Here is a 21,806-nt window from a genome sequence, read left to right as displayed (position 1 = left end):
TGGTCGCTTCCAGGCTCAGTGGGGGGTCAATCTCTGCTAGAAAATCTGCTCATTATGGACCTGTTGGCTTGGAAAATGCCCCCGAGTTGAGCTGGGGAAGTTGCACCACAACTTTCTCCCAGCCATGAACTCCAGCTGAGCTTCCAAAGAGGGGGGAGAAACCTTTGGGAGCTGAGCTTTGCCTTGGATTCATCCACGTAGCAAATCTGGGAGTTCAGGATTGGGATTGATGTGATAACCAACTCACTGCAGCTCATGGAACTCATGGAAAGATCCAAGGCAAGTCCTTCTGGAGCTCCAAGACCAAGAATTGCCCCTCCTAAAAAGGGATATTCATCTGCTCAATGTCCTTTTCCATCACTCAGAACTTGCCAGAAGATCCCAACCCTGATCTGTGGCAGTTTGGGGTCCTTTTCCATCACTCAGAACTTGCCAGATGATCCCACCCCTGATCTGTGACAGTTTGGGGTCCTTTTCATCACTCAGAACTTGCCAGAAGATCCCACCCCTGATCTGTGGCAGTTTGGGGTCCTTTTCCTCACCCAGAATTTTCCAGATGATCCCAACCCTGATCTGTGGCACTTTGGGGTCCTTTTCATCACTGAGAACTTGCCAGAAGATCCCAACCCTGAGCTGTGACAGTTTGGGGTCCTTTTCATCACTCAGAACTTGCCAGATGATCCCACCCCTGATCTGTGGCAGTTTTGGGGTCCTTGTCATCACTCAGAACTTGCCAGATGATCCCACCCCTGATCTGTGGCACTGTGGGGTCCTTTTCCTCACTCAGAACTTGCCAGATGATCCCAACCCTGATCTGTGGCAGTTTTGGATCCTTCTCATCACTCAGAACTTGCCAGATGATCCCACCCCTGATCTGTGGCCCTTTGGGGTCCTTTCCATCACTCAGAACTTGCCAGATGATCCCAACCCTGATCTGTGGCAGTTTTGGGTCCTTTTCATCACTCAGAACTTGCCAGAAGATCCCACCCCTGATCTGTGACAGTTTGGGGTCCTTTTCCATCACTCAGAACTTGCCAGAAGATCCCAACCCTGATCTGTGGCAGTTTTGGATCCTTTCCATCACTCAGAACTTGCCAGAAGATCCCACCCCTGATCTGTGGCAGTTTGGGGTCCTTCTCATCACTCAGAACTTGCCAGATGATCCCACCCCTGATCTGTGGCAGTTTGGGGTCCTTCTCATCACTCAGAACTTGCCAGATGATCCCACCCCTGATCTGTGGCAGTTTGGGGTCCTTTTCATCACTCAGAACTTGCCAGATGATCCCACCCCTGATCTGTGACACTTTGGTGTCCTTTTCATCACTCAGAGCTTGCCAGATGATTCCAACCCTGATCTGTGGCCCTTTGGGTCCTTGTCATCACTCAGAACTTGCCAGATGATCCCACCCTGATCTGTGGCAGTTTTGGATCCTTGTCATCATTCAGAACTTGCCAGATGATCCCAACCCTGATCTGTGGCAGTTTGGGGTCCTTTCCATCACTCAGAACTTTCCAGAAGATCCCAACCCTGATCTGTGGAAGTTTTGGGTCCTTGTCATCACTCAGAACTTGCCAGAAGATCCCACCCCTGATCCGTGGCCCTTTGGTGTCCTTGTCATCACTCAGAACTTGCCAGATGATCCCAACTTGGAAAGCAGAAAGCAAATTTATTCCAACTAAATTGTAAGATGGAAATCCATTTTAAACCAATATCCCAAATCCATGAGGTTTCCTGAGGACCTCCAGGAAGCTGATGCTCCACCAAGGAAGTGTCTTGTCCTTTTCCAAGAGGTTTCCTCAGGACCTCCAGGAAGCTGATGCTCCACCAAGAAAGTGTCTTGTCCTTTTCCAAGAGGTTTCCTCAGGACCTCCAGGAAGCTGATGCTCCACCAAGGAAGTGTCTTGTCCTTTCCCAAGAGGTTTCCTCAGGACTTCCAGGAAGCTGATGCTCCACCAAGGAAGTGTCTTGTCCTTTTCCAAGAGGTTTCCTCAGGACTTCCAGGAAGCTGATGCTCCACCAAGGAAGTGTCTTGTCCTTTTCCAAGAGGTTTCCTCAGGACTTCCAGGAAGCTGATGCTCCACCAAGGAAGTGTCTTGTCCTTTTCCAAGAGGTTTCCTCAGGACTTCCAGGAAGCTGATGCTCCACCAAGGAAGTGTCTTGTCCTTTTCCAAGAGGTTTCCTCAGGACCTGCAGGAAGCTGATGCTCCACCAAGGAAGTGTCTTGTCCTTTTCCAAGAGGTTTCCTGAGGACCTCCAGGAAACTGATGCTCCACCAAGGAAGTGTCTTGTCCTTTCCCAAGAGGTTTCCTCAGGACCTCCAGGAAGCTGATGCTCCACCAAGGAAGTGTCTTGTCCTTTTCCAAGAGGAAAAAGCCTCAAAGGTGGTCCTGGACCTCAGTTTGATGTTGTTCTCCAGCTGCAAAGAGGAGCCCAAAGCCAGAATGACCATCCAAGGTTGCTCTGCTTTCCAAATCCATGTCCTGGAAAAACCTGGAGAAGGTTCATGACAGGCCCAAGGCTCCAACAAGTTCATTCCTGAAGCCCAGGGAGGGAATGAAGCAAGTGGGAATGAAGCTCTTTGATGATGTGATGGACAACTGGAGAGTGCCCAGTGGGTTTTCCATGAGAGGTGACTCTGAAGGAGCATTTTGGAATCAGTTTAGGGAGGCTTTAGGGGAGGATTTTCAAGGAGCTGCTCAGGGATAGTCAGGACCAGGCTGCAAAAATCAGAAAATTGGGATTAAAATGTGGAAGAGGCTTTAAAGAAGAAGGTTGGTGAGTTTGTGGCAGAGGTTTTGTGGCAGAGCTGCAGTGACTGAGCTGAGTGGGTGTCTCCTGAGAGCTGGGAAGATAATCCAGGGGGATGAGTTTGGTGGGAACTGTCTGGTCCATGGGAAGCTCAGGGGAAGAATTGCAGGAAAAAGAATTAAAGGAAGAGGTCACAGAACCACAGAATGGGTTGGGTTGGAAGGGACATTAAAGGTCATCTTGTTCCAGTCCATGGGCAGGGACACTTTCCACTAGTCCAGGTTGCTCCAGGCTAGACTTGGACACGTCCAGGGATGGGGAATTCATGGAATAATCTCTGCCAGGTCCTGCCCACCCTCCCAGGGCCCAATTCCTTCCCCAAATCCAACCCAAATTTCCCCTCTGTCAGTCTGAGCCCATCCCTTGTCCTGTCACTCCAGTTCCTGATGATCAGCCCCTCTCCTGCTCCTCTGCAGCCCCTCCAGGTCCTGGAAGGTGCTCTGAGGTCTCCACACAACCTTCTCCTCTCCAGGCTGAGCATTCCCAATTTTCTCAGCCTTTTTCAGGCTTTTGATCCCTCTGAAATAACAGAGAGAAATTAATTGAAGGATCTTTCCTATCCAGGGCTTGGAACCTGCAGCCCTTGGTGGGTGAGCAGCTCCTGATCTCCTGCAGCAGAGTTTGGGTTGGAAGGGACCTTAAAGCCCATCCAGTTCCAATCCATGGGCAGGGACACCTCCCACTGTCCCAAGTTGGTCCATCCTTGCCTTGGACACTTCCAGGGATGGAACATCCATGGAATAACCTGGGCCAGGTCCTGCCCACCCTCATGGGGCCCAATTCCTGCCCAAAATCCAACCCAAATTTCCCCTCTGTCAGTCTGAGCCCATTCCTTGTCCTGTCACTCCAGTTCCTGATGATCAGCCCCTCTCCAGCTCCTCTGGAGCCCCTCCAGCTTCTCTTCAACCCCCTCCACCAGCCCAGGTTGCTCCAACCTGGCCTTGGACCCTTCCAGGGATGGGGCAACCCCAAATCTTGGTGTCCAGCCCTGGGAGAGAAGATGTTCCAGTGATTGGTGGCCCAGGCAGACAGACCGATACTGGGGCCTCCAGTACCAGGTAATTAAGTCCTTTGTCTCGTGAGGTGAGTTAATCATGATGTCCACCCTGAAATGATGACAGACACACTAATAAAAAGCAAGATGGGGTTGTAACGAGACAGGCTAATTAAGCCTCCTGGCAGAGCCAGTTGGGCCAGTGGTGAATCACAGCAAGCCTTGAAATCCAGGAGGGCAGGAGTGTCCTCAGATCATTTTTTTCTGGGCACAAAGGTTCAAACCATGGGGTGGCAAAGAGTCAAGGACCATCCCACGTAGTCCTGAGGGTTGGAGCACAGCTCAGGTTCTCTGCAGGGGTCTCCAGATGGAAATAAAAAGCTGAATCTTATTTTTTTGTACAGTGAAGCCTTTTTGTAGGAGCTTCAGGACCCTTGGAGGTGTCGAGGTGTCACCTCGATGATACCCCAAAGTGACAGATCCCTTGGGAGCTGCTGGAAGAGCTGCTGCCACCTCCCAAAGGGAATCTTGGACTTCTGGGGGGACATAAAGACCTGAGCAGAATTTGAAGTGCCTTTGACAGCAGCACAACCCCTGCCCAAGACCTGTGGGAGCTGGAGGAGCATTTTCAGTCTGGGAAGGATGGTCTCAGAGCAGCAATTTTCCTGTTTGGGGTGTTGTACTCCCTGGGATTAGTGGCACAACTGTGGGATCTACTGGGAGCTGAGTTGGGTTCCACCAGGTGAGAGCTCCAAAGGAGTTCCCACCCCACTCCAGGCACGTTCCTCCCGTCCTTCCTGAAGGTTTCACCAAGAGGATTTCACTACATGTGGCTCTTTGAGTCTAAAAATAACCTTTGTGCAATTCCCAAGGATGGGAAAAGCAATTCCACCTCCAGCCCGGGAAGAGCATCCCCTCCCTGTCCAAGGGCTGAGTTCAGAACCTCTTGGGACAACAGCCAACGTTTTTCTGCTGAGGTTGCTGCAGAAGTGACCTCCAGGAGTGTCTCCAGAGCTGGATCCAAAGCAGTGTTTAAGGTCAGGGCACCTTCTGATCTCCAGACGTGGTTCAGGTTGTCTCCCTTCCAGCTATGGAAAGTGATTGGCTTTAATTGCTCCCTGTTGCAAGTTGGGCCTTTCAATTGGAGGGTGAAATAGCCCCAAAAACCTCAAGTCTTGCTGAAATAACAACAGTGTCTCAACACAGAGCTGTGGCTGGAGAGCTCTTGCCTTGGTGTTCCTCTACCAGAGTCTCTCTCATGGCTCTGATGAGTGGACACAACCAAGATCTGACCTGACCATGCACAAAACTTCAGATGATAAAATTCCCTGTCTCCTCTCAGACCCAACTGCTCCATCCTCTCCAGGTGTTCAGTCACAATCCTGGGATGGTTTGGGTTGGAAAGGACCACAAAGACCATCTCATTCCACCCCTGCCATGGGCAGGGACACCTCCCATAGACCAGGGACACCTCCCATGGACCAGGGTCACCTCCCATGGACCAGGGACACCTCCCATGGACCAGGGTCACCTCCCATGGACCAGGGACACCTCCCACGGACCAGGTTGCTCCAAGCCCCACCAACACAGAGCTGTGGCTGGAGAGCTCTTGCCTTGGTGTTCCACCAACCAGAGTCTCTCTCAGGGGCTCTGATGGGTGGACACAACCAAGCTCTGACCTGACCATGCCCAGTCACTGGGGGATGTTGCACAAAACTTCAGATGTGACATTTGGGCTGATAAAATTCCCTGCCTCCTCTCAGACCCAACTGCTCCATCCTCTCCAGATGTTCAGTCACAATCCTGTGATGGTTTGGGTTGGAAAGGACCATAAAGATGATCCAGTTCCATCTCCTTCCATGGGCAGGGACACCTCCCATGGACCACGTTTCTCCAAGCCCCACCAACACAGAGCTGTGGCTGGAGACCTCTTGCCTTGATGTTCCTCCACCAGAGTCTCTCTCAGGTGCAGGGACACAACCAAGATCTGAGCTGACCATGCACAAAACTTCAGAGGTGACATTGGGGCTGATAAAATCCCCTGTCTCCTCTCAGACCCAACTGCTCCATCATCTCCAGGTGTTCTGCCACAATCCTGGGATGGTTTGGGTTGGGAGGGACCTTAAAGATCATGAGATGATGGGCAGGGACACCTTTCACTGTCCCAGGTTGCTCCAACCCCTCCTTGGACACTTCCAGGGATGGAACAGCCACAGCTTCTGTGCCCAACCTGTGCCAGGGCCTGCCCACCCTCCCAGGGCAGGATTTATCCCTGATGTCCCATCTAAACCAGCCCATGGAATCATGGAATGGTTTGGGTTGGGAGGGACCTTAAAGATCGTCCTGGTCCATCGCCTTCCATGGGCAGGGACACCTCCCACTAAGACCAGGTTGTTCCAAGCTCTGTTCAGCCTGTCCTTGGAGACTTCCAGGGTTGGAACAGCCACAGCTTCTGTGCCCAACCTGTGCCAGGGCCTGCCCACCCTCCCAGGGAAGGATTTATCCCTGATGTCCCACCTAAACCAGCACATGGAATGGTTTGGGTTGGGAGGTACCTGAAGGATCCTCTAGAACATGAATAGGGACAAGTCCCACAGCCCAGGTTGGTCCAACGTGGCCATGGACACTTCCAGGGATGGGGAATCCATGGAATAACCTGTGCCAGGCTCTGCCCACCCTCCCAGGGCAGGATTTATCCCTGATGTCCCATCTAAACCAGCACATGGAATGGTTTGGGTTGGGAGGAACCTTAAGGATCCTCTAGAACATGGATAGGGATAAGTCCCACAGCCCAGGTTGGTCCAATGTGGCCTTGGACACTCCCAGGGATGGGGAATCCATGGAATAACCTGTGCCAGGGCCTGCCCACCCTCCCAGGGGAGGATTTATCCCTGATATCCCTTCTCAACCAGCACATGAAATCCTGGAATGGTTTGGATTAGAAGGAACCTTCAAGATCCTCCAGTCCCACCTCCTGCTATGGGCAGGGACACCTCCCACTGTCCCAGGTTGCTCCAAGTTGGCCTTGGACACTTCCAGGGATGGGGTAATGACAACCATAATTGATTTCATGAGTCTGATCTCAGTCCCTCCCTCTCCCAGCTTTGAAGGGTGATATCCAGGAGCCCATCTCAGCACCAGGACTGTGGTGAGAACCACAAAGCTGCCTAGAAAGCAGCCAGGCAGGTTCTCCACCACTGCAAAGTGTCCTTCAGCAGAGCTCCAGCTGGAATTTGTCCCAGTGGAGCAGCTGGAGAGGCCTCAGTCAGGCTTTGGGCTTGGGCTGAGGGTCCAGCAAGGCAGGACCTCACCTGGCAGGAGGTCAGAGGGGGAATCACCCACACAAAGTCACCTTCTGGTCCCAACTTCTGGTGTCCTGTTGCCAAAGGATCATTAAGAGAGGAAGTCCCAGCCCAGCTGGGAGCAGCTTCTTCCATCTTCTGCCCAGGAATTCCAGGTGGGGACAGGGACAGGCTCAGCCTGTTGCAAGGATTGCAGCTGCTACAAAGCTCTGGTGGAATCCCAAGATGACACCAAAGACAAGAAAATGTGACGAAATTCAGCTCTGCTGCTGAAAATAACCCTCCCCTCCCCAGCAGGGGCTGCTCCTGATTGGTCCCTGAGCTCTGGAGGGTCCTAAGCAGGGGGTTGTTTTCACTCCATGAGTGTTTTTCCCATGGGATAATAGTCAGGGAACAAACTGCTTATGTGAGAAACCCCCTTTGGTTCCCTTTGGATTGAAACATCTTTTCAGATGCTCTTCTGGGATGGGTTTCCAATTCCATTGGGATGTGGCAGATCTTGGAGACCATTAAAAATCCCTTTGGTTGTCACAGGGACTTGTTTCCAATTCCATTTGGATGTGGCAGATCTTGGAGACCATTAAAAATCCCTTTGGTTGTCACAGGGACTTGTTTCCAATTCCATTTGGATGTGGCAGATCTTGGAGACCATTAAAAATCCCTTTGGTTGTCACAGGGACTTGTTTCCAGTTCCATTTGGATGTGGCAGATCTTGGAGACCATTAAAAATCCCTTTGGTTGTCACAGGGACTTGTTTCCAATTCCATTTGGATGTGGCAGATCTTGGAGACCATTAAAAATCCCTTTGGTTGTCACATGATCCGTGGAGATAAACTCAGTGTCCTGTCACACTGAGAGGGGTGGGAGCTTTGTCTTCTCCTCAGCCATGGGGAATGACATGAATTCCCAAATCCCAGAATCCCTGAGGTTGGAAAAGACCTCCAGGAGCATCAATTCCACCCTCTGCCCCATCCCCACCTTGTCAAGTCCATCCTGTTCCTCATTCCCACCTTGTCAAGTCCATCCTCTGCCCCATCCCCACCTTGTCAAGTCCATCCTGTCCCCCATCCCCACCTTGTCAAGTCCACCCTGTGTCCCATCCCCACCTTGTCAACTCCACCCTGTGTCCCATTCCCACCTTGTCAAGTCCACCCTGTGTCCCATTCCCACCTTGTCAAGTCCATCCTGTTCCTCATCCCCACCTTGTCAAGTCCATCCTGTCCCCCATCCCCACCTTGTCAAGTCCATCCTGTTCCTCATCCCCACCTTGTCAAGTCCATCCTGTGCCCCATCCCCACCTTGTCAAGTCCACCCTGTGCCCCATCCCCACCTTGTCAAGTCCATCCTGTGTCCCATTCCCAACTGTGCCCCATCCCCACCTTGTCAAGTCCACCCTGTGCCCCATCCCCACCTTGTCACCCAGTGCCATGTCCTGTCATTCCATGGACACCTCCAGGGGTGGGGACTCCACCCCCTCCCTGGGCAGCCCCTTCCAAGGCCTCCCCACCCTTTCCAGGAGGAAACTCCACCTGATGATTCAAAATTATCTGTTCTGAAATGAAAGTAGAATCTCCGAAGATCTTCCTGGGGAAGAAACCAACTCCTCCATCCCAAGGTTTTACACTCACAATAAAGTCCTTTTAGAGAGTTCATTGATGAGAGAAGGACTAATTAACCCCCTCTCCTAAACCACAAAGACATCAGGTGAACTGAGATGATGTGAAGAGACTCCTGGATGGGATGAAGTGACCCCCAGAACCCACCCAAGCCCTTTTATCTCACTGGGAGCTTCAACAAATACCCAAACCTGAGGGTCTGACCTTTAGTCCCACCCAACTCTTCTGTGTGACATTGGATTAGTCAGGGGCCATCAGAGGAGTCCTCTCTGCAAGGTGCCTACGTGTAGAACCAGGTTGTGGAGGAAATGCAGTTGTGAAAGAATGAGCTCATCAGCCAGGAGGACACTCACTCCCACAAGGCAGGGCTTTGAAACCCTATAAAAGTTCTCAAATCCACCTGCTCCACCATCCACTCCAACCTTGGTGCTGCTCCCTCTGGGCTGCTCGGGGTAAGTCAGAGGATTCTGCTGCGTCTTGGGGGGGTTCTTCAGGGTGGGGGAGGTTTTCAAAGAGGTGTTTTGGAAAGGGGAGAAGTCGTGGGGAGGAGAAACAGCCCAGAAATTGCTCTGCAAAGGTGAACTCAGACTGGGTGGAAATCTGAGGGTTGGGAAATGCTAAATTAGACCCTTTCTGAAAGGCAGAGCAGATGAAATGATGTTGGGTTTTGGTGCCTCCAGGGAGGGAGAGTTGTGGCCTCCTAAAGCTGCTGCCAAACTGATTTTCCTGTGGCTCTGCTGTTTAGAACAAAAAGAAATGTCAGAACTTCCATTCCAGCAGAGAATTCTTTTGGAAAAAGAGATTTGGGGCATGAGGGAGGAGGAGGAGGATGAAAGAATTCCTGGTGTGTTTCCTCCTTCATGCCAACCATGGCAGGAGAAGTTTCAGTCCTTCAAAGATGCAAAATGTTCCTTGGAAAGGGGAGAAGTTGTGGGGAGGAGAAACAGCCCAGAAATTGCTCTGCAAAGGTGAACCCAGACTGGGTGGAAATCTGAGGGTGGGGAAATGCTAAATTAGACCCTTTCTGAAAGGCAGAGCAGATGAAATGATGTTGGGTTTTGGTGCCTCCAAGGAGGGAGAGTTGTGGCCTCCTAAAGCTGCTGCCAAACTGATTTTCCTGTGGCTCTGCTGTTTAGAACAAAAAAAATGTTGTCAGAACTTCCATTCCAGCAGAGAATTAATTTAGAAAAACACAGATTTGGGGTATGAGGGAGGAGGAGGATGGAAGAATTCCTGGTGTGTTGCCTCCTTCATGCCAACCATGGTAGAAGAAGTTTCAGTCCTTTTGGAGATGCAAAATGATTCTTGGAAAGGGGAGAAGTCGTGGGGAGGAGAAACAGCCCAGAAATTGCTCTGGAAAGGTGAATCCAGACTGGGTGGAAATCTGAGGGTGGGGAAGTGCTAAATTAGACCCTTTCTGAAAGGCAGAGCAGATGAAATGATGTTGGGTTTTGGTGCCTCCAGGGAGGGAGAGTTGTGGCCTCCTAAAGCTGCTGCCAAACTGATTCCTGTGGCTCTGCTGTTTAGAACAAAAAAAATGTCAGAACTTCCATTCCAACAGAGAATTAATTTAGAAAAAGAGATTTGGGGCATGAGGGAGGAGGAGGATGGAAGAATTCCTGGTGTGTTGCCTCCTTCATGCCAACCATGGTAGAAGAAGTACATTCATTGGTTGAAAGATTGAAAGATCTTATCAGGTCCTGATTAAAGATTGGCCAGAGAGGAGAGATCTTGGTCTGGAGGAAGGAGAAGAGATCTTGGTCTGGAGGAAGGAGAAGAGATCTTGATCTGGAGGAAGGAGAAGAGAGGGGTGGGTTGACTTTGAAGATGTGCTGAGAGGAGCAGCAACCACAGGGTGGAGGCAGAAGGAGTTTCCACACTCCTTCTCTTGCCCACAGCTCCCTGGTGGGGTGTCCTGAGTGGAGAGGACTCCAAAATGCCCCCTTCCAGCCCCACTTTTGAAATTCTCCCCTTTCATTGGTGCCTTTGGGTTGGTTTTTAGAAAAGAAGCAGCACAGGCTTTAGCAAAGATGGTCCCACAGCCCAACTGAGCCTGGTCCTGCCTTCAGCAGCCACAAAACTGTTCCCCAGATGGTCAGGACCAGCCTTGGGAGCAGAAATGTCTCCTGATGGGTGTGAGTCATGCAGGTCACAGGTGTCATTGGTGGCCATGACCATCCAGAGACACCTTATCATTGGTCATCCCTTTCATGGCACTTTGAAGGATGGGTCACAGGTCACCTCATCCCTTGCCATGAAGGACTGGCCACAGGTGACCCCAACCCAGGTCATACCAACCCTTCCCATCAATGAAGGACTGACCACAGGTCCCCTCAACCCTTCCCATCAATGAAGGACTGACCACAGGTCACCCAAACTCTTCCCATGAATGAAGGATTGGACACAGGTCACCTCAACCCTTCCCATGAATGAAGGACTGACCACAGGTCACCTCAACTCTTCCCATCAATGAAGGACTGACCACAGGTCCCCTCAACCCTTCCCATGAATGAAGGATTGACCACAGGTCACCTCAACTCTTCCCATCAATGAAGGATTGGCCACAGGTCACCCAAACCCTTCCCATGAAGGACTGGCCACAGGTCACCCCAACCCTTCCCATGAATGAAGGAGTGGCCACAGGTCACCCAAACCCTTCCCATGAATGAAGGACTGACCACAGGTCACCTCAACCCTTCCCATCAATGAAGGACTGGCCACAGGTCCCCTCAACCCTTCCCATGAATGAAGGACTGGCCACAGGTCCCCTCAACCCTTCCCATCAATGAAGGACTGGCCACAGGTCACCCCAACCCTTCCCATCAATGAAGGACTGGCCACAGGTCACCCCAACCCTTCCCATCAATGAAGGACTGGCCACAGGTCACCCAAACCCTTCCCATGAATGAAGGACTGGCCACAGGTCACCCAAACTCTTCCCATGAATGAAGGACTGACCACAGGTCACCCAAACCCTTCCCATGAATGAAGGACTGACCACAGGTCCCCTCAACCCTTCCCATGAATGAAGGACTGACCACAGGTCACCTCAACCCTTCCCATGAATGAAGGACTGGCCACAGGTCCCCTCAACCCTTCCCATGAATGAAGGAGTGGCCACAGGTCACCCAAACCCTTCCCATGAATGAAGGAGTGGCCACAGGTCACCCCAACCCTTCCCATGAATGAAGGAGTGGCCACAGGTCACCTCGACCCTTCCCATGAATGAAGGAGTGGCCACAGGTCACCCAAACCCTTCCCATCCTCAACAAAGTCAGGATGAAACCAGAGCAAAAGGGGGAGTTGTCTCTTGGGACTGAAAAGAGTCTTAATCTTATCAGGAAGGGCTTCTAATTCCAAGTTAAATCCAAAAACCATCACAAAAGAGGCCAAACCAAATGAATTATCCCTCCCTTGAGCTGAGTTTCCACCTTCCTGGAGCTTCCACTTCCCTGGAGTTTCCATCTCCCTTGACTTGAGTTTCCACCTCTCTTGAAGTTCCACCTCCCTTGAGCTGAGTTTCCACTTCCCTTGAGCTTCCACTTCCCTGGAATTTCCATCTCCCTTGACTTGAGTTTCCACCTCTCTTGAGCTTCCACTTCCCTTGACTTGAGTTTCCACCTCTCTTGAAGTTCCACCTCCCCTGAGCTGAGTTTCTACTTCCCTTGAGCTTCCACTTCCCTTGAGCTTCCACTTCCCTTGAGCTTCCACTTCCCTTCCCTTGAATTTCCACCTCCCTTGACTTGAGTTTCCACCTCTCTTGAACTTCCACCTCCCCTGAGCTGAGTTTCCACTTCCCTTGAGCTTCCACTTCCCTTCCCTTGAGTTTCCACCTCCCTTGACTTGAGTTTCCACCTCCCTTGACTTGAGTTTCCACCTCTCTTGAACTTCCACCTCCCCTGAGCTGAGTTTCCACTTCCCTGGAGCTTCCACTTCCCTTGAGCTTCCACTTCCCTTAAGCTTCCACTTCCCTGGAATTTCCACCTCTCTTGAACTTCCACTTCCCTTGAGCTTCCACCTCCCTTCCCTTGAGTTTCCACCTCCCTTGACTTGAATTTCCACCTCCCTTGACTTGAGTTTCCACCTCTCTTGAGCTTCCACTTCCCTTGAGCTTCCACTTCCCTTGAGCTTCCACTTCCCTTCCCTTGAATTTCCACCTCCCTTGACTTGAGTTTCCACCTCTCTCAAACTTCCACCTCTCTTGAGCTTCCACCTCCCCTGAGCTGAGTTTCCACTTCCCTGGAATTTCCATCTCCCTTGACTTGAGTTTCCACCTCTCTTGAGCTTCCACTTCCCTTGACTTGAGTTTCCACCTCTCTTGAACTTCCACCTCCCCTGAGCTGAGTTTCCACTTCCCTGGAGCTTCCACTTCCCTTGAGCTTCCACTTCCCTTGAGCTTCCACTTCCCTGGAATTGCCACCTCTCTTGAACTTCCACTTCCCTTGAGCTTCCACTTCCCTTCCCTTGAGTTTCCACCTCCCTTGACTTGAGTTTCCACCTCTCTTGAACTTCCACCTCCCCTGAGCTGAGTTTCCACTTCCCTTGAGCTTCCACTTCCCTTCCCTTGAGTTTCCACCTCCCTTGACTTGAGTTTCCACCTCCCTTGACTTGAGTTTCCACCTCTCTTGAACTTCCACCTCCCCTGAGCTGAGTTTCCACTTCCCTGGAGCTTCCACTTCCCTTGAGCTTCCACTTCCCTTCCCTTGAATTTCCACCTCCCTTGACTTGAGTTTCCACCTCTCTTGAGCTTCCACTTCCCTTGAGCTTCCACTTCCCTTGAGCTTCCACTTCCCTTGAGCTTCCACTTCCCTTCCCTTGAATTTCCACCTCCCTTGACTTGAGTTTCCACCTCTCTCAAACTTCCACCTCTCTTGAGCTTCCACCTCCTCTGATTTGAGTTTCCACCTCCCTTTCTCAGAATGTTTTTTGGGGCTGTTTCCTCCTCCTGCTGCCCTTCAACAGCCCCACGACAACCTGAACAACCTCCCAACCACCCTCTCTGCCTTTCTTGCAGATCGTCTCGTGCCAAGATGTCTCTCAACCAAATGCAGATCAAGCAGGAGCTCACCCTCCCCCCTGGCCTGGGCAAAACCATCTCCAAGCAGAGCCAGGAGCCCCTCCCGTGCCCACAACAGCACCCTGAGCTCCAAACCCCCTGCCCAGATCCAACCCCAGCCGTGGGCACGTGCCCAGAGAAAGTCGTGCCAACCCCCGTGGTGGAACCAGGCAAAGGAGAAGCCCCCGTGGTGGTGGTGCCTCAGTGCCCACCCCAGGAGCAGCAGAAGCAGCAGCAGTGCAAGTTGCCACCAACCTTCACAGCTGGTCCGTGCCCAGGAGAGAAAACAGAGTCGTGCCAAGAGCTGCCGGTGCCAGTCCCTGTCGCCTGCCCTGAACCAGCTGCCTGTGGGCTGGAGAAGCAGCAGTGCCAGGAGAGTCCCGTGCCAGCTCCTGTGACCTGCCCCGAGGCTGCAGAGAGTGCCCAGGAGAAGCAGCAGTGCCAGGAGATGCCAGTGCCTGTCCCTGTTCCATGCCCTGACCCCACACCGTGCCTCCAGGAGAAGCAGGAGGTCAAGGAGATCCCTGTGCCCACTCCATGCCCTCCAGAGAAGCAGGAGTGCAAGGAGACCCCTGTGCCAACCCCAGTTTCATGCCCTGAACCCACCCCATGCGCCCAAGAAATGCAGCAGTGCCAGGAGACCCCTGTACCAATCCCTGTGCCACTGCCTGACCCCACACCGTGCCCACAGGAGGTCAAAAACACCCCTGTGCCAATCCCTGTGCCACTGCCTGACCCCACACCGTGCCCACAGGAGGTCAAAGACACCCCTGTGCCAATCCCTGTGCCACTGCCTGACCCCACACCGTGCCCACAGGAGGTCAAAGACACCCCTGTGCCAATCCCTGTGCCACTGCCTGACCCCACACCGTGCCCACAGGAGGTCAAAGACACCCCTGTGCCAATCCCTGTTCCCTGCCCTGACCCCACACCATGTTCCCAGCAGAAGCAGGAGATCAAGGAGACCCCTGTGCCAATCCCTGTGCCACTCCCTGACCCCACACCATGTCCTCAGGAGAAGCAGGAGGTCAAAGACACCCCTGTGCCAATCCCTGTGCCACTGCCTGACCCCACACCGTGTCCCCAGGAGAAGCAGGAGATCAAAGAGATCCCAGTGCCCAGCCCATGCCCTCAGGAGAAGCAGGAGGTCAAGGAGATCCCCGTGCCCAGCCCATGCCCTCAGGAGAAGCAGGAGTGCCAGGTACCCCCAGTGCCCGTGCCAGCTCCCTGCCCTGAGAAATGCCCTCCCCTGGAGCAGCAGCAGGTGAAACAGCCCAACCTGTGGCCTCCTGCACAGAAGTAAAGTGGGGCCACCACGCCAAGCCCCGAAGATGCCACCCCACCAGCTCCTCTCCCAGCGTGTCCCACCCAGAGGTGACCTCCCAGCACCTCCTGAGTCCCTGCAGGGCTCCTGTGGGGCAGAAATCGCTGCCCAGCTGCCACCCCCCCACACACCCAATTAACGCTTCCGCCGTTCCTCGGCTAACGAGGCTTCGAGCAGGGTCGTGGTTGTGCCTTCAGCTCCCCCAGCAGTTCCTGTCCTCTCCCAACCCCAGAGCCTCTGGAAGGCCCAGAGAGAGACCAGACAGCACCAAGCCAAGCCCAAGGCAGGGCTGGTTAAGCTCAAGAATAAACTTCACACAAAGCCAAAGCTCAACTCTGGTTTTCCTTCTCACCTCCTTTGAGTTTCCAACTCCCTTGACTTCCCACCTTCCTTGAGTGTCCACGTCCCCTGAGTTGAGTTTCCACTTCCTTTGGGTTTCCACCTCCCATGAGTTGAGTTCCCACCTCCCCTGAGTTGAGTTTCCACTTCCTTTGGGTTTCCACCTCCCTTAAGTTGAGTTTCCACCTCCCCTGAGTTGAGTTTCCACTTCCTTTGATTTTCCACCTCCCCTTGAGTTGAGTTACCACCTCCATTGAGTTTCCACCTTCCCTGAGTTGAGTGTCCACTTTCCTTGAGTCCCCACCTCCCCTGAGTTGAGTTACCACCTCCCCTGAGTTGAGTTCCCACCTCTTCTTGAGTTCCCACCTCCTCTTGAGTTGAGTTCCCACCTCCTCTTGAGTTGAGTTCCCACCTCCCTTGAGCTGAGTTCCCACTTCCCTTGAGTTGATTTCCCACCTCCCCTGAGTTGAGTTCCCACCTCCTCATGAGCTGAGTTCCCACTTCCCTTGAGTGGAGTTCCCACCTCCCCTGAGTTGAGTTCCCACCTCCCCTGAGTTGAGTTCCCACCTCCCTTGAGTTGAGTTCCCACCTCCTCTTGAGTTGATTTCCCACCTCCCCTGAGTTGAGTACCCACCTCCCCTGAGTTGAGTACCCACCTCCTCTTGAGTTCCCACCTCCCTTGAGTTGAGTTCCCACCTCCCTTGAGTTGATTTCCCACCTCCCCTGAGTTGAGTACCCACCTCCCCTGAGTTGAGTTCCCACCTCCTCTTGAGTTGAGTTCCCACCTCCTCTTGAGTTTCCACTTCCTCTTGAGTTCCCACCTCCCTTGAGTTGAGTTCCCACCTCCCTTTGATTTGAGTTTCCACCTCCATTGAGTTTCCACTTTCCTTGAGTTGAGTGTCCACTTCCTTTGAGTTTCCACCTCCCTTGAGTTGAGTTCCCACCTGACCTTGAATTGAGATCCCACCTCCTCATGAGCTGAGTTCCCACCTCCCTTGAGTTGAGTTCCCACCTCCTCTTGAGCTGAGGTCCCACCTCCTCTTGAGCTGAGGTCCCACCTCCCCTGAGTTTCCACTTCCTGTTGAGTTCCCACCTCCCTTGAGTTGAGTTCCCACCTCCCCTGAGTTGAGTTCCCACCTCCCTTGAGTTGAGTTCCCACCTCCCTTGAGTTGAGTTCCCACCTCCCTTGAGTTGAGTTCCCACCTCCCTTGAATTGAGTTCCCACCTTCCCTGAGTTGAGTTCCCACCTCCTCTTGAGTTCCCACCCCCTCTTGAGTTCCCACCTCCTCTTGAGTTCCCACCTCCCTTGAGTTGAATTCCCACCTCCCTTGAGCTTCTACATCCCTTGAGTTCCCACCTCCCACGTGCTGGGAGAGCAAAACATCCCAAACCCTCTCTGGGGTAATTAGAAAAATCAAAACTATTCATTCTGAGCCAGCAAAGTGGCACCAACTACCCAAGATTTGTTTCCTCCCACCAGTCGTAGCTGAGACTCCAACCCTGGGGTTGGGTTGGGCCTGGAGAGATGGGGGGGATTTTAAAGGTCATTTTTTTGGTAAATAAAAGGAAAATATGATGAAGGAGATGAGTGAAGTGACAATTAATAATATCAGGAAGAGATTAATGAGGTTATTGATGATTTTATTGCAACATATCCCAGATTAAGCTCAGAAAAAAGGGAATTTTTTGGCAAATAAAAGAAAAATTATATGAGTGAAGTGGCAATAAAAAAGACAGGGAGGAAATAAGGAGGTTATGGAGAATTTTATTGCAAAGTGTCCCAAATTAAGCTCAGAATAAAGGGAATTTTTTGGCAAATAAAAGAAAATTATGATGAATGACATGAGTGAAGTGACAATAAAAATATCAGGAAGAGATTAATGAGGTTATTGATTAATTTATTGCAACATGTCCCAGATTAAGGTCAGAATAAAGGGAATTTTTTGGCAAATAAAAGAAAAATTATATGAGTGAAGTGACAAGAATATCAGGGAGCAAATAATGAGGGTATTGATGATTTTATTGCAAAGTGTCCCAGATTAAGCTCAGAAAAATGGTAATTTTTGGCAAATAAAAGAAAAATATGATGAATGACATGAGTGAAGTGACAATTAATAATATCAGGAAGAGATTAATGAGGGTATTGAGCATTTTATTGCATCATGTCCCAGATTAAGGTCAGAATAAAGGTCATTTTTTGGCAAATAAAAGAAAAATGATACGAGTGAAGTGGGAATAAAAAAATCAGGGAGCAAATAATGAGGTTATTGAGCATTTTATTGCAAAGTGTCCCAGATTAAGCTCAGAATAAAGGGAATTTTTTGGCAAATATAAGAAAAATAAAATGAATGACATGAGTGAAGTAACAATTAATAACATCAGGAAGAGATTAATGAGGGTATTGATCATTTTATTGCATCATGTCCCAGATTAAGCTCAGAATAAAGGTCATTTTTTGGCAAATAAAAGAAAATTATGATGAATGACATGAGTGAATTGACAATAAAAATATCAGGGAGCAAATAATGAGGTTATTGATTATTTTATTGCATCATGTCCCAAATTAAGCTCAGAATAAAGGGAATTTTTTGGCAAATAAAAGAAAAATTATATGAGTGAAGTGGGAATAAAAAAATCAGGGAGCAAATAATGAGGTTATTGAGCATTTTATTGCATCGTGTCCCAAATTAAGCTCAGAAAAAAGGGAATTTTTTGGTAAATATAAGAAAAATATAATGAATGACATGAGTGAAGTGACAATAAAAATATCAGGGAACAAATAATGAGGTTATTGATTAATTTATTGCAACATGTCCCAGATTAAGGTCAGAATAAAGGGAATTTTTTGGCAAATAAAAGAAAAATTATAGGAGTGAATTGACAATAAAAATATCAGGGAGAAAATAATGAGGTTATTGATGATTTTATTGCATCATGTCCCAAACTAAGCTCAGAATCAAAAGGCCTCGAGATGAATTTATTGTTTCACAGGAAGAGGATGAACCAACCCCAGGTCAGGAATTGCACCTCTTGGCAAAGCAATTTCTCCTCCCAGCTTGAGGAGGTGGCTGAAGATCTGGAGCCATTCCAGGAGACAGGAAAGTTGGGAAATGAGCCTTGGGAAATGGGAATTGGCATCTCCTGGGCTGCTCCTTCTGCTGCTGGGGGAGGCTCTTCCCGGCACACTTGGCTTGGCCTTGACAACTTCCCTCCTCTCCAGGGCCCCCCAAGTGACTGCAAATCAATCAGAGGGTCCTGCTGGGAGAGCAAAACATCCCAAACTCTCTCTGGGGTAATTGTAAAAATCAAAACTATTCATTCTGAGCCAGCAAAGTGGCACCAACTACCCAAGATTTGTTTCCTCCCACCAGTCGTAGCTGAGACTCCAACCCTGGGGTTGGGTTGGGCCTGGAGAGATGGGGGGGATTTTAGAGGTCATTTTTTTGGCAAATAAAAGAAAAATATGATGAAGGAGATGAGTGAAGTGACAATTAATAATATCAGGAAGAGATTAATGAGGGTATTGATGATTTTATTGCATCATGTCCCAGATTAAGGTCAGAAAAAAAGGTCATTTTTTGGCAATTAAAAGAAAAATGATATGAGTGAAGTGGGAATAAAAATATCAGGGAGCAAATAATGAGGTTATTGAGCATTTTATTGCAACATGTCCCAAATCAAGCTCAGAATAAAGGGAATTTTTTGGCAAATATAAGAAAAATATAATGAATTACATGAGTGAAGTAACAATTAATAATATCAGGAAGAGATTAATGAGGGTATTGATCATTTTATTGCATCATGTCCCAAATTAAGATCAGAATAAAGGGAATTTTTTTGGCAAATAAAAGAAAAATGATATGAGTGAAGTGGGAATAAAAATATCAGGGAGCAAATAATGAGGTTATTCATTAATTTATTGCAGCATGTCCCAAATTAAGCTCAGAATAAAGGTAATTTTTTGGCAAATAATGAAAATTTATATGAGTGAAGTGGCAATAAAAATATCAGGGAGAAAATAATGAGGTTATTGATGATTTTATTGAATCATGTCCCAAATTAAGCTCAGAATAAAGGGAATTTTTTGGCAAATATAAGAAAATGATAATGAATTACATGAGTGAAGTAACAATTAATATTATCAGGAAGAGATTAATGAGGGTATTGATTAATTTATTGCAACATATCCCAGATTAAGCTCAGAAAAAAGGGAAATTTTGGCAAATAAAAGAAAAATGATATGAGTGAAGTGGGAATAAAAATATCAGGGAGCAAATAATGAGGTTATTGAGCATTTTATTGCAAAGTGTCCCAGATTAAGGTGAGAATAAAGGGCATTTTTGGCAAATAAAAGAAAAATTATATAAGTGAAGTGACAACAAGAATATCAGGGAGCAAATAATGAGGTTATTGATTAATTTATTGCAACATGGCCCAGATTAAGGTCAGAATAAAGGTCATTTTTTGGCAAATAAAAGAAAAATGATATGAGTGAAGTGGAAATAAAAAAATCAGGGAGCAAATAATGAGGTTATTGATTAATTTATTGCAGCATGTCCCAAATTAAGCTCAGAATAAAGGGAATTTTTTGGCAAATAATGAAAATTTATATGAGTGAAGTGGGAATAAAAATATCAGGGAGAAAATAATGAGGTTATTGATGATTTTATTGAATCATGTCCCAAATTAAGCTCAGAATAAAGGGAATTTTTTGGCAAATATAAGACAAATATAATGAATGACATGAGTGAAGTAACAATTAATAATATCAGGAAGAGATTAATGAGGGTATTGATCATTTTATTGCATCATGTCCCAGATTAAGGTCAGAATAAAGGGAATTTTTTGGCAAATAAAAGAAAAATGATATGAGTGAAATGGGAATAAAAATATCAGGGAACAAATAATGAGGTTATTGAGCATTTTATTGCAACGTGTCCCAGATTAAGGTCAGAATAAAGGTCATTTTTGGCAAATAAAAGAAAATTTATATGAGTGAAGTGACAACAAGAATATCAGGGAGCAAATAATGAGGTTATTGATTAATTTATTGTAACATATCCCAGATTAAGCTCAGAAAAAAGGGAATTTTTTTGGCAATTAAAAGAAAAATGATATGAGTGAAGTGGGAATAAAAATATCAGGGAGCAAATAATGAGGTTATTGAGCATTTTACTGCAACATGTCCCAAATTAAGCTCAGAATAAAGGTAATTTTTTGGTAAATATAAGAAAAATATAATGAATTACATGAGTGAAGTGACAATAAAAATATCAGGGAACAAATAATGAGGTTATTGATTAATTTATTGCAACATGTCCCAGATTAAGGTCAGAATAAAGGGAATTTTTTGGCAAATAAAAGAAAAATTATATGAGTGAAGAGACAATAAAAATATCAGGGAGCAAATAATGAGGTTATTGATGATTTTATTGCATCATGTCCCAAATTAAGCTCAGAATCAAAAGGCCTCGAGATGGATTTAGGATTTCACAGGAAGAGGATGAACCAACCCCAGGTCAGGAATTGCACCTCTTGGCAAAGCAATTTCTCCTCCCAGCTTGAGGAGGTGGCTGAAGATCTGGAGCCACTCCAGGAGCCAGGAAAGTTGGGAAATGAGCCTTGGGAAATGGGAATTGGCATCTCCTGGGCTGCTACTTCTGCTGCTGGGGGAGGCTCTTCCCGGCACACTTGGCTTGGCCTTGACAACTTCCCTCCTCTCCAGGGCCCCCCAAGTGACTGCAAATCAATCAGAGGGTCCTGCTGGGAGAGCAAAACATCCCAAACCCTCTCTGGGGTAATTAGAAAAATCAAAACTATTCATTCTGAGCCAGCAAAGTGGCACCAACTACCCAAGATTTGTTTCCTCCCACCAGTCGTAGCTGAGACTCCAACCCTGGGGTTGGGTTGGGCCTGGAGAGCTGGGGGGGATTTTAGAGGTTATTTTTTTGGTAAATAAAAGGAAAATATGATGAAGGAGATGAGTGAAGTGACAATTAATATTATCAGGAAGAGATTAATGAGGGTATTGATGGTTTTATTGCATCATGTCCCAGATTAAGGTCAGAATAAAGGTCATTTTTTGGCAAATAAAAGAAAAATTATATGAGTGAAGTGGGAATAAAAATATCAGGGAGCAAATAATGAGGTTATTGAGCATTTTACTGCAAAGTGTCCCAAATTAAGGTCAGAATAAAGGGCATTTTTGGCAAATAAAAGAAAAATTATATGAGTGAAGTGGCAATAAAAAAGACAGGGAGGAAATAAGGAGGTTATGGAGAATTTTATTGCAAAGTGTCCCAAATTAAGCTCAGAATAAAGGGAATTTTTTGGCAAATAAAAGAAAAATATAATGAATGACATGAG

The 21,806-nt window shown here is 48.5% G+C and overlaps 1 protein-coding gene across 1 annotated transcript; it reads left to right on the top strand.

The window, feature by feature from the left end:
• The first annotated feature begins 9,113 nt into the window (after positions 1 to 9,113).
• LOC139683921 (uncharacterized) lies at positions 9,114 to 15,511 on the top strand. Its single transcript, XM_071579444.1, has 2 exons — positions 9,114 to 9,173; positions 13,736 to 15,511. The coding sequence occupies exon 2, from the start codon at positions 13,752 to 13,754 to the stop codon at positions 15,078 to 15,080; it is 1,329 nt and encodes a 442-aa protein (XP_071435545.1). The 5' UTR covers positions 9,114 to 9,173; positions 13,736 to 13,751; the 3' UTR covers positions 15,081 to 15,511.
• Positions 15,512 to 21,806: the final 6,295 nt, after the last annotated feature.

This window comes from Pithys albifrons, chromosome 30 (genome assembly GCF_047495875.1).
Source record: "Pithys albifrons albifrons isolate INPA30051 chromosome 30, PitAlb_v1, whole genome shotgun sequence".
NCBI classification, from domain to species: Eukaryota; Metazoa; Chordata; class Aves; order Passeriformes; family Thamnophilidae; genus Pithys; species Pithys albifrons.
The sequence above is the reverse complement of the archived record's forward strand: the minus strand, read 5'-3'. Positions and strand labels throughout refer to the sequence as shown.